Genomic DNA, 12,507 nt, shown 5'->3' with positions numbered 1-12,507 from the left:
GCTAGCGGTAGTAACCGCTGTTACTACCGTCGTCTCTCGCAATTCTGGTTACCCGCGCTGCCTAGCAACCCGCGGTACCCTTGGTGACGTCATCGCTGTTGACTCACGTTGCATAGCGACCAGGATGCTAGGACTCGGCTAACTTCGGCTCACTTCGGCTTCGCTCGGCGCATCATGGCTGGCGGGGGGGAGGGGCGTCATCCATAGCTCAACATGTCACAATATATATATATATAATATATATATAACATTATTTACAGTCCTTCAGTGGACCTCTATTACAACTACTGTGAAAAATTAAGTTACTAAATTGCAGTAAAACAGTTACATTTCCATACCATTAAAAGACTGTGTGTTCACGACTGCAGATCATTTGATGAAATTCGTATGAAACCGTTTAAACCGTGTTGCCATGGAATTAGTGTAAGCTGATCTATATACGTGTTAATCACAGCGGCCGAGCAGTCCAAGACATGAACTGCCTTCACCCGCTCGAACACTGGGAGCGTGAGTTCGAATCCCACTCAAGGCATGGATATCTGTGTGCGTTTATTCTGTGTTTGTGCGGTTCTGTGTGTAGGTAGGGGCCTTGGGACGGCTGACCCCCCCATCCAAGGAGTCCTACCTACTGTCTATAGGATTAAGAAACTGAAAAAAAAAAGCGGCCAGGGTCCAACAAAAGGGCTGTAGATAGATAGATAGATAGATAGAGGATGTACAGCCATTGACGAATGAATGAATGAATGAATGATGTAATACATACTGCAACTGTTGCGGATAATCAAACGAGCAAAGCAGTTACTTTTGGGATTTTGTGGTCTGGTTATTATTATTATTTTAAATAATTTTATAAGCTCGAGGAAGATACAGAAAATTATTTTAAATAATTTTAGGAGCTCGAGGAAGATATAGAAAATTATCCTAAGTCTGGCTGCAAGGTGGAAGTAGAACTGCCATGAGGCATTAATACTGGGAACAACATGACCAGCTCCTCCAGTTTTCCTCTGCCAGACAGAAGATGCGAATCATGTTATTTAGTCATCTGCGTCATTTTGGTATCAATCTTCGACATACATTTGCGTACAGGCTGATGTGCTGAAATCCTGCTTTGTTTTAGACACCTGGCGTTCACGTAAATATATATCTATTCAGTTCCAACCTCACAGGAAACACATTACGTCACCGCTACAAAGCCCAACTAGTTAATGCTGTTTAGGGAAACAATGGCTGTTTATTGTGAGAACCATACGGAACACGCATACTGTGTGGGCAGAATGCAATTTTGGTATGTTAAAGCTTGTGGTGAGGGTGACTGTGGAGCAATTGGTGGAATGAAGATTGGCAGGGGAAACAGAAGTACTCGGAAAATACCTGCCCCAGCGCCACTTTCTCCACCACAAATCCCACTTGACCAGACCCCGGGATCCGGAAGCCAGCGACTAACAGCTTGAGCTATGGCGCGGCCTCCTTGTGGTCGGATACTGGAATATTGGTTCTGATGACAGCTTCGCCACGTGAAATTAAATGAGCGATTCTGGTTCTGTAAAAACTGAGTTTATATTATTGTTTTATTGAGTCAATTACGTATACATGCTAACGTGTGTTTCTCCTAGTCGTGCAACGATATGATCTTTAAAATTATTTTGCCCAAAACATTTTGGTTTCAGCTAACTGCGCTAGATATCAGCCCAGAATGGGCCGGTACTGTCGTCTGATTTTACCCAAAAAAGGAAAACGTTCACAATGTTCAGTGGAGCTCCCGTCATGATATCCGAGTGTTCAGGAGTTATAGATGTGTTACAGGCGGACAGACACGCGTCATGGCGATTATTTCAGCCGTATCTCTTCCGCTCCTCCATTGCAAACATGTCAAACCCATCCGCCACTGAGCTGCTGATATCCAACATCTGCAAGACACGCGTCGTGACGCCGACCATCCCCGGGGCGCCGCTGTACAGAGGCTCTGGATTGCGTCCGACACTAGTAGGGGATTCTTACAAGCCGTCGCCTTAGTTATCATTCTCAAATTGTTCTTATTTTTCGAGTCATATATGCATTTCCTTCCTCATGGCACAAAGCGTGTATATCCATGACTGAACTGAGTAAACACAATAGTCACGTGTATGTGTGTAACTACAGACAGGGGTTTTCTCATTCGAGATTGGATTTACTGACCGCTGACTCGTGGCTACACTTAATTATAGCGCCACTGCTCATTTTCCACACTTTACAAAACACTACAGCACACGCTAAGTCTTTTCAGTGTACTGTGTACTCGCTAGCCGTTCCCTGATAACGGCTTCTCTTCAGACTCCCTAACAACTGACTACTGACAAATTCTAACTTGTCTCAGTTATAACATTTCGGCACGGGCCGCGCAGAAGACACCGTTCATCATCGTACTCCAATCGTTTCCCTGGTAACGTGTTTATTTGCGAAGGCGTTACCCAGGAACGGCTGCGTATACTTGATAATTAAGAATCTGTTGCCTAGCAGCGGATGTCGTTTCGAGGTCGTCACCAAGTTACGGCTCTATACACGCTATAATATAAACCACAGAAAGAAAGAATTCCCTTCATTTCTGTCTCCCGTGTTCAAATTATTCGCATTCGAAACGCTGTATCCCTACGCAACACACTATAGAAACAGAACCGAAATGTTCTGACAAAGGTCAAAGCACGAAGAGTCGGGCGTGTCGTGCCCCCTCCCAGGCGCCTGAGTCACATATCACCATGCATCAGCCCAAACAGAAGGTATCATTATCGACAGCTTGCGCGGACCGCCAATCCCTAACCTGGATTGCTCTGGAGATGGAAGTGATTACGCTGCGGGCTTCCTACAAAATGGGTTTCGGGGGCTCTTTCCCCAGTTACATGCTTCTCGTGATAAGGTGTTCCAGCACACTGACCACTTTACCTCTCAGATCAGATTAACTGAACACACAATCATGTGAGTTCTGATCTGCTCACGTCGCCGACTATGAAGACTATCTGTTCTGTGATGTGTAGTGGTGCAGAAGTTTACCTGTGCTATCAGACTATACGGAGTCAACACTGTAAATGTAATTAACCCTTTAAAGCACAGAGGCACCCCTCCCGGGCTGTGTATTCTTCCCACACGATCCAATTTCGTGTTCCCCCGTATGACAGTCACATGAAACGGCTACTATTTGAACAGAATAAACCGTTTTGTACTCGTAATGGAGGCGCAGTGTGTTCTCTGTGACACAGGAACTGTATCTGCACCGTCTGCATCCTGTTTTGTATCAAGGTTGCTGGTATCTGGCGGTCAACACAACAATAAAAATAAACCAATCGAACTGCTCACATTGGTTTTATGACAGCTGCTGTAAGTTTCGATCCGCATGTGAGACCATCTTCAGGCTGTCTCATCAAATACGTCTCATGTTATTGAACTGTCGTACTACGGATCCATATTGGTGATACTCATCGCAATCATATATGTGCAAACGTAAACAAGTTGCAACAATTTTTCTAATTTTAAAATTTTCCAAAAATTTTAAATTATTTGAAAATTCTCGTTTCCTTGAATGTAAAATTCTATGTTGTTTTGGTGTTTAGGTTGCCCCTCGCCCAGGGTTCGCTATGTACTCATGACGGTGCTGTTAGTTTCTAGTTTCTTCTCACTTTTCTTCGTGGTTGCCGTGCTGTGCCGTGACTTCGTTTTCTCCTTAGCGCGTATTGTGTACTCATTCGGTGTGGGCGTTTTGTCGTTATCTGTTCCTGGCTACAATGTGGATTAATTTTTAAATAATTACTTGAACCTGACGCTTCAAAAACGGGATTAATAAACCGAATCGCAAAATACAGAACTTCATAACACTTGAATTTTATACAATTTCCATTTTGGGGGCAAATATTCGCATAATTCCTCTTCGAAGTGTGTATTAGCCTGGGTGTGAAACTTGGGTCTCTGAGGGAGGAACACAGACTGAGGGTGTTTGAGAACAAGGTGCTGAGGAGAATATTTGGACCGAAACGAGCTGAAGCGACAGGAGACTGGAGAAAACTGCATAATGAGAAGCTTCAAAACTTGTACTCTTCTCCAAGTATAATCAGAATGATCAAGTCAAGGAGGGCGAGGTGGGCAGGTAATGTAGCACGAATGGGAGAGACGAGGAATGCATATAGGATATTGCTGGGGAAGCCTGAAGGAAAGAGACCACTGGGAAGACCAAGGCGTAGCTGGGTGGCCAATATTAAAATGGATCTTAGAGAGATAGGATGGGATCGTATGGATTGGATTGATCCGGCTCAGGATAGGGACCAGTGGTGGGCTCTTGTGAACACGGTAATGAACCTACCGGTTCCATAAAGTGTTGGGAAATTCCTGAGTAGCTGCAGAATTGGCTGTTCCTCCAGAAGGGCTCAGCTCCATAAGTAAGTAAGTAAGTAAGTAAGTAAGTAAGTAAGTAAGTAAGTAAATAAGTGGTATTAGCTTACATACACGTGCCTATGTACACCTCTACACGAAACGGCTGGAAAAGGAGAATCAGCAGACGAACGTCGTCGGAACTATTTCTTGCTCTGTGCACGCGATAACGCAATGATCTTGAGAAGATAAATACCTCCTCTCTCGCTTCCATATTCTGCCACTTCCTCAGTCGGCACATTTTCGCAGTATCTAACGTACAAACTCCAAGTTCTGCTATAGCATTTCAACACAGAGATATGTATCTTTCCGTCCGTGCAAGACAAAACGTCTTTGTCACTCGTGGAGTCCAGGCTTATAAACTGGAACGTCAAAGTTCAGTATTAAAAAGGAAAATGAGATTTTCCACTCATAATCAGACACTTTGCAACCCCTTTAAATGAAAATGTTAGCAACATCTGAATACCATAAAAATCACGAAACAGTTTAAGAACACACACACGGGAGTAACCCGTGGCCAAGCATAGGGCACTACACACAATTACAGGGAACAGATCTCAGGAACAGTCTGTCATGTTTCCCTGTTAATTCTAGATACAATCTACTCATCTCCACAGAAAACTCTCCAACGAACATTTTATGTGTTAATTTTGAGGTACAAAATATTTCATCCCTTTGAAGCATGAATTTCACAAAACATTAGAAAATTTGGGGGAAAATGGCTGTACCATTTTCATAGGATGACATCAGAGAGCTCCCAAGCAACTTCAATTTTATAAACCAACAAACAGGAAGACGTACCCCAGGAAGGCCAAGAAGAAGATTCCTTGACGCCGATCACGCTGGCCGCGCGGTCTAAAGCATGAACAGTCTTCGAGGGCTCCAAAGCTTACATAGCGAGTTCGAATCCCATTCGAGGCCCACATTCTGAGTTTGTGCTGTCTTGTGTAGACGGCTTGCGATGGGCTGATCCCCCGTCCGAGGAGTCCTATTGTCTATAGGATTACGAAACTGAAAAAGCAACCAGGGCCCAACAATGGGTTGTGTAGAGCCACTGATGAATGAGTTATCATTATTCAGTTCGTACCACACAGAAAACGCATCGTCTCCGCTACAAAGACCAACCAGTTAACGCTGTTTAGGGAAACAATGGGTATTTATTTTGAGAGCCATACGGAACACATAAATAAACTGTGTGGGAGAAGGCAGTGTTTTGTAATATATATAAATTCAGCTCCTCTCACAGGAAACAAATTACGGACAGAATGCAGAGTTCAGTTCGTACCTCACAGGAAACACATTACGTCTCTGCTACAAAGGCCAACCGGTTAATGCTGTTTAGGGAAACAGTCGCTGTTTATTGTAAAAATCAAACGGAACACACAAATATACTGTGTGGACAGAATGGAGGTGGATCATGCTAACGGACGCGACTGTACATTGCCGGTGGACTGGAGTGAGTCAGGTCGGCGCCAAGTACTTGCAGAGGGGTGAAGAAGCAGGGAGGGTGTTGCACGTGGAGGAGGAAACAGGACTCCATGACGAATCGATGTCAACTTTCAGAGCAAAAAAAAAAAAAAGGATGCAAGGGAAACTTCTCGTCATATTTATATATGTGTGAAAGCTGGATGCACGTGTCGCGAGGTGAACAGTGTCACAACGCCTTGCCTTGTAGGCAACTTCTCCGTCACGTCAGTCAGGCGGGACGCTCTAAATGTCTGGCTCAATCAAGGAGCCCAATGCTCTGGCTTTGGTCACAGAAACGGCAGGAAAAAATCCCCACCTGAATTAATTTAATTTACAGTTTGTACATTTCATGCGTAAAAGTCTATTATTCCGAAGTTTGTCAGGCAAATTTACAATCCTCAGCGGGACGGTGGATCAAACCCGTGAAAGCGGAACCTACAATATGAACCTACAAGACACTTTTCTTTTAATTCGCTTAGTGGGGGGTGGAGTCCAACTGGGTCCATTCGGCACGGCGGCCACTGACTTGGCCTATTGTAGCCTGCCCCAGTTGATTATGATAATGGAGAATTTGGTGGAATGAAGATTGGAAGGGGAAACAGAAGTACTCGGAGAAAACCCGCCCCAGCGCCACTTTGTCCACCACAAATCCCACTTGACCGCAGTGGGAAGCCAGCAACTAACCGCTTGAGCTAAGGTGCGGCCTTACAAGACTTACCAGACCAACAGCGCCTCACAGTACCGGATCGTGGCTCGTGGGAACAACTGAGGAGACGACGCGGATCTCAATGACTGGCGCCATAAGAACGGTTCCAGGGGGGAATGAAGACATGACGAGGGAACTACAGGTGACGCGAATAACAGAGTTCTACAGAACACGGAATAAACAGGCAAGAACGTGGCAACAGGATACAAAAAAAGTCAGCAATTTAGGTTCTCACACCGGTGGTTATGAATAGTTCTGTCTTCTGGGTCATGAAGACCTGTAGTTCGTTCAAAAGTCAACCGACGTATCAAAGGAACTTGACCCCTCCATCTTCAGGGCACAAGAATATGCCAAGTAAAAAAAAAATAATGAAGCAGGTAAATCAAATTAGATCAGGACCACTTCCTTAAAAATTATTTGTTATTCACCAATCAAAGTATCATTTAACACTGTTTAAGTTGTCCCTGTGCTTAACTAATTAAGCATTATCCCATGAAGGTGTGTGGGAAAGTGGATGTATATATCCACATTTTCTTGGCCTCGGAACCAGTCAGAGATGAGCGGTCAGCTACACGCCACGGCCCCTTTACCCCGGCATCCATTGGATAGAAGGTTGGGTGGGCCACAGAGCCGATCTGGACACGGTGAAGTGAAAATTCTTGACCCCACCGGGACTATAAATCCGACCCCCCGGTCGTCGAGCCAGTAGCCAGTCGCTATACCGACTGAGCTATCCCGTCTCACTTTAAACCTGTATAGCTTAAGTTATTTGATAGCGTCTTTAAATAAAATTAATATAAATATCAAACATATTATGCATATTGGTGACAAGGAATTTACCAGCGGAGGAAATAACAGTTACCATAAGTGTCCAAATATGGATACCCATCTATCTATACCTTAATACAGCAATGATGCCACGTCTGACAGAACACAGTGTGCCGGAAGAGCGCAGCGCGCGCATATTGCAGGTACTGTTCGTTACTCAGAAGAAGAGCGCTGATGCAGGCAGGCGCAGGTCACTCGCTACTGGCCTGGAGCGGAACACGTAACGGGACTGACAGTAACACGCGCCTGCGCAGTGCTGCAGGCAACAATTTAATTCCTTATACGTGTTTACTGTCAGATCTCTCCTCCTGTACATCGGATAGTAATTCCGCCTGTACTTTGAACTCACAGCAATCATATGCACTACAGCCCCAGTGGGCCTAGGCCTACCTCCATGAACTTCTCCGTTCACTTCGGTTTTCCTAGATCTTACACATACGGTAGGACTCCTTGAGTGTGTGATCAGCTCTTCGCAAGGCCTCTACCTGTAGACAAATACAGAAAAACGCACACAAACATCCATGCCCTGAGTGGGATTCGAACCCACGATCCCGGCTTCCGAGCGAGCGAAGACAGTGCATGCCTTAGACCGCTCGGCTACCGTGACCGGCCATATGTCATTTTAATGAATAAAATAAAACTTACAAGAGCTTAAACCTGTATTTTATATCATTACTGGACGGCCTACTCGAAGTGGAATTCCCCTAGCACGAACAATGTACTATTATCACAAATATCAGCGGAACAGGCTTCACACTTTCCAGTGCAATGCGATTCATACCTCCTTCTTGCATTAACCTCAGGCACTACTCCAGTTTGTGCTACTGTATACACAGGGATTAGGGGGATTCAGTTACAAACAAGGGTGCCCGTTTTATCAGAGCTGCAACCCTGACGGACAAGGACTCCATTATTCTACCCGACAGATGCTAAGCAGCGGTACCACAACAATGGTAGCACATACAGACGGCATTTCTCGCGCCACTGGGATTGCGTTTCCTTATCTCGGTAGGGCCGCCACTGCTACTTTGTTACTTCTCCTATAAATCTCTCTCACTGGCGCCACGCTCAAGGCTCACGCATGTACACACAGCGTAACAAGGCTTGGAAACACTACAAATTCATATTATTACGTAACCGGGATAGCTCAGTCACTACAGCGAAAGGTTACGAGCTGGATGGCAACGGTTCGATTCCAGAGAGGGGCAACATTTTTTTTCTCTTCTCCATACCGTCCAGACCGGATATGGGGCCTACGCACCCTGCTACACAATGGGTACCGGGGACTTTATCCTCGGTAGGACGTGAAGCTGACCACTCACCTCCACCTAACTGCGGACGTCAAGAACGGTGGAGCTGACTCAGCCTCTAACCGAAATGAGTACCAGGAAACTTACTAGAGGTAAAGGGCGGCTGGCGCGTAAGGCTAACAACCTCACCGCCATCTGTGAGCCGAGTGTCTAGAAAATGTGGGAGCCTCAAAATCTCACAGGGGTACGCGGTAGCGTAGTTGGTTGAGGCACTATACTACAAGTCGGAAGGTCGCGGGTTTAAGTCCCGATGAGGTCACTGGATTTTTTTAAATTGACTTAATCCTTCCAGCCGCACTAGGGCCGCCTTGGGGTCGACTCAGCCTCTAACAAAAATGAGTACCAGGAATATTCTTGGGGGTAAAGGGCGGCCGGCGCGTAGGGCTGACAACCTTGCCGCCATCTATGAGCCGACTGTGTAGAAAATGTGGGAGCCTCGACGTCTCACACCCCTATGGGCCTCCACGATTTATTCCTGGGATAGTTTTCCTTTTTTATAACTTTACCTTATCTCGAACATCGTAAGAATGAAGGAACGAAAATGTACTAGGAACAAAACATATGTTTCAGGTTTAAGATTATATGCGTCACGCATGTTACTCCGAAACGCCGGGACGCACCTACGAGACCCCACGTTGCCATAGCCCAACATGGCCGTGTAAACCTCAGTCGGATCTCACTCACGAGTGTTGAGGCGAAAAGTGGACGGACCATACCTGCAGCTCCGGGGGCCCACCCTCGTCCCGGATCAGCAGCAAGTAACTCTGGCCGTCAACCACAATTTCCTTCTTGAAGCGACCGCCCTCAGGTGACTCCTCCTGCATGTATGAGCCAGTCAAGTAGCGATGCACAAGCGCAGACTTGCCGGACGATAACGAACCCACAATCCCCAGTCTGAGGTCCGGTACGCCGCGGCTCAAAGTCCATTCCTGGCTGTTCACAAAGGAATCTGGAACACAAAGACAACAGCGGTCAGCACACAACACGAAGCGAGCATCTTGTTAGCTGTTGCACTGTAGCAGTGGTAAACCACACGCAGCGCCTGCGCATGCAACACAAACAACGGTGTTATGTAACCCGCTTCTAGACAACGAATACGCATACAACAGAGTTACTGTTGGAAACTTGTGTTTTCTACTCGTTCCGTACAACGTGGATATAAGGAAGGAGATAACGTATTTGGGCAACCAAGTTACTGAGATCCCCTCATGAAGGCGGGTTCGAATACCTCCACCGAAGCCCTGCGAGTCGTAAGAGGTGACGAAAAAGGAACCCAGTGCCTGGGGGTATAACTGGGCCACCCTGTTCCTGGGGGATATAAATACGGGAACCTGGCCCTCCAGGTTGGGGGAGTCTCGAATGTGAGACAGTAAAAATATGGTGACGAGTTCCGCGGGACTCGGACCTGTGAATTACTGCGCTGGCGAGGGCCAGCAGCAATTGAAACCGTCAGAACCATCCTCTCGTCGGAGAGGATGTTACATAAGGACTATAACCGCAAGTGTATGGTTAAAAAAATACTGGTAGTGGGTCTCAAGGGGCTTGTTGCCAAGACGAACTGACTGGTAGTAAACCACTCACCGTAAAGTAACTCTCGACTCTGACTCTATCAGGAAACCCAGCGTGGAGACGGCTTCGAATACCTCCACCGTAGTCCTGCGAGTCGTAGCGGGCGACGAAAATGCAAACCAGAACCTGGGGCATATAAATACGAGGACCTGGGCCTGCAGGTTGGGGGTTTTCGAATCTCTCTCACTCATGGAGCTGAGCCCATCCTGAGAAACCGCCCACTGTGCAGCTACTCAAACTCCAAATGGAACCCGAAGGTTCATTACCGTGTTCACAAGTCCTCCACTGGTCCTTATCAGGAGCCACCTCAATCCAATCCATAGCATCCTATCTCTCTAACATCCATTATAATATTGTCCACCCACCTACGTCTTCGTCTTCCCAGTCGTCTCTTTTCTTCTGGCTTTCCCACCAATATCCTATATGTCTCCCTCGTCTCCCCCATTCATGCTACATGCCCTGCCCACATCATCCTCTTTGACTTGGAGAAGAGTACAAGTCATGAAGCTCCTCATTACGCCCTCCAGCATCGAATCTGAGACAGTAAAATATGGTCATGAGTCCCGCGGGACTGCGATATGTTCCGGGGTTGAACTTGAAGCCTCATTAACGCTATATGAAACAATATTAAGATCTACGTTTCCGCGGTGCATCGGTTTGAGGCACTGCAGTATGCAACTAATATAGGAACCTGGAACGGATCCAAAGCAGATCCAAATTACTGCGAGCTCAACATAAGCATGTTAAAGATACAATTAGACGTCTGGCCTGGTGTCTCCTATCTTCTCTTCTGGGCTCCAATTCGCATGAAAACGCCAATAAACACAGAGCCGAAGAGGCACGAAGAAAATCGGGAAAATGATGCGGACAGACCGGAGCGGCAATTAGTTCTTTTATCTGTCCTACAGAGGGCAGAGTTAAAACGTCAACAGGCGAACAGCCTCTCATGCGTGAAACAAGCGCCAATGATCCAGAACTTATGCTCTGTGCCTGCCCGCAGTACATAGAGCGTCGGAGCAATTACTGAGGCGGGCATCAACTGTGACTAACAGGCAGGCAGAGTGGGAAAGCGCCTACATAACCATTAAGTTCACTCACTCACTCATGGAGCTGAGCCCTTCCTGAGAAGCCGTCAGCTGTGCAGCATTTCATGGAACACAAAGGTTCATCACCGTGTTCACAAGAGCCCTCCACTGGTCCCTATCCTAGGCCAGATCAATCCAATCCATATCATCCCATCCTATCTCTCTAAGACCCATTTTAATATTATCCACCCACCTGCATCTTCGTCTTCTTAATGGTCTCTTTCCTTCTGGCTTTCCCACCAATATCCTATATGCATTCGTCTCACCCATTCGTGTTACATGCACTGCCCATCTCATCCTTCTTCACTTGATTATTCTAATTACACTTGGAGAAGAGTACAAGTTATGAAGGTCCCCATTACGCAGTTTTCTCCAACCTCCTGTCACTTCATATCTTTTCGTCCAGATATTAACCTCAACATGCCGTTCTCAAACACCCTCAGTCTGTGTTCCTCCCTTAATGTCACAGACCAAGTTTCACACCCATACACAACCACAGGCAAAATTATAGTTCTGTATATTCTAATTTTTGTTTTTGGACAGCAGACGGGAAGACAAAAGGTTCTGGACTGAGTGGTAGCAAGCATTACACTGGAACTAAAGAAAGGAAACAAAAGGTGAAGCTATCCCTGTAACAGAACGTGACACTATTATGAAATCCACTCGGTTCTCTTGCCAATGTGTTGAAACGAAGTGAAAGTGTTGCGGTCAGTCTAATCCGCATTCATTCTCAGTCATGCTAAGATTTAATTATTTAAACATGGCTTACTTTGGACACGTCCCCTGTCTCTCTTTGAAAGAAGATGGAGGACACCAAAAAATAATTTTGTGGAGTCTTTGATCAACGCGTTGCCAGGCAACAGCTCTGTAAACACGATACCCGCATGCAACAGTAGAGCAAGCTGGCGCAGGAGCGGGACGTCACAGAGCAAAAGTAGTTGGCAGTCACTTGACATGTTTTCTGCGTGTCCGTCAGACTGCGCGTGTGCGGTGATGTCACAGAACAACAATGGGTAAGGGGTCACATAATATGTGTTTACTGTTGTTCAATGTCGGTCTCTCGACTATACAAGTGCGGGACAGTGTTCTGAGTTCGACAGAGAAAGTACGTATTAGAGGCTTAAACTTGGCGGCGGTCAGGCATACGACC

At 46.2% G+C, this 12,507-nt stretch overlaps 1 protein-coding gene across 2 annotated transcripts in view; it reads right to left on the bottom strand.

The window, feature by feature from the left end:
* Positions 1–12,507, bottom strand: part of LOC111865352 (centaurin-gamma-1A) — a 208,751-nt gene that overhangs the window by 86,789 nt on the left and 109,455 nt on the right. For both annotated transcript variants that reach the window (XM_023853294.2, XM_023853295.2), the window contains exon 2: positions 9,420–9,652. In XM_023853294.2, coding sequence (XP_023709062.1) covers positions 9,420–9,652 — 233 coding nt within the window. The remainder of the gene's footprint in view (positions 1–9,419; positions 9,653–12,507) is intronic.

The sequence above is a fragment of the Cryptotermes secundus genome, unplaced genomic scaffold, assembly GCF_002891405.2.
Source record: "Cryptotermes secundus unplaced genomic scaffold, Csec_1.0 scaffold17, whole genome shotgun sequence".
Taxonomy (NCBI): Eukaryota; Metazoa; Arthropoda; class Insecta; order Blattodea; family Kalotermitidae; genus Cryptotermes; species Cryptotermes secundus.
The sequence above is the reverse complement of the archived record's forward strand: the minus strand, read 5'-3'. Positions and strand labels throughout refer to the sequence as shown.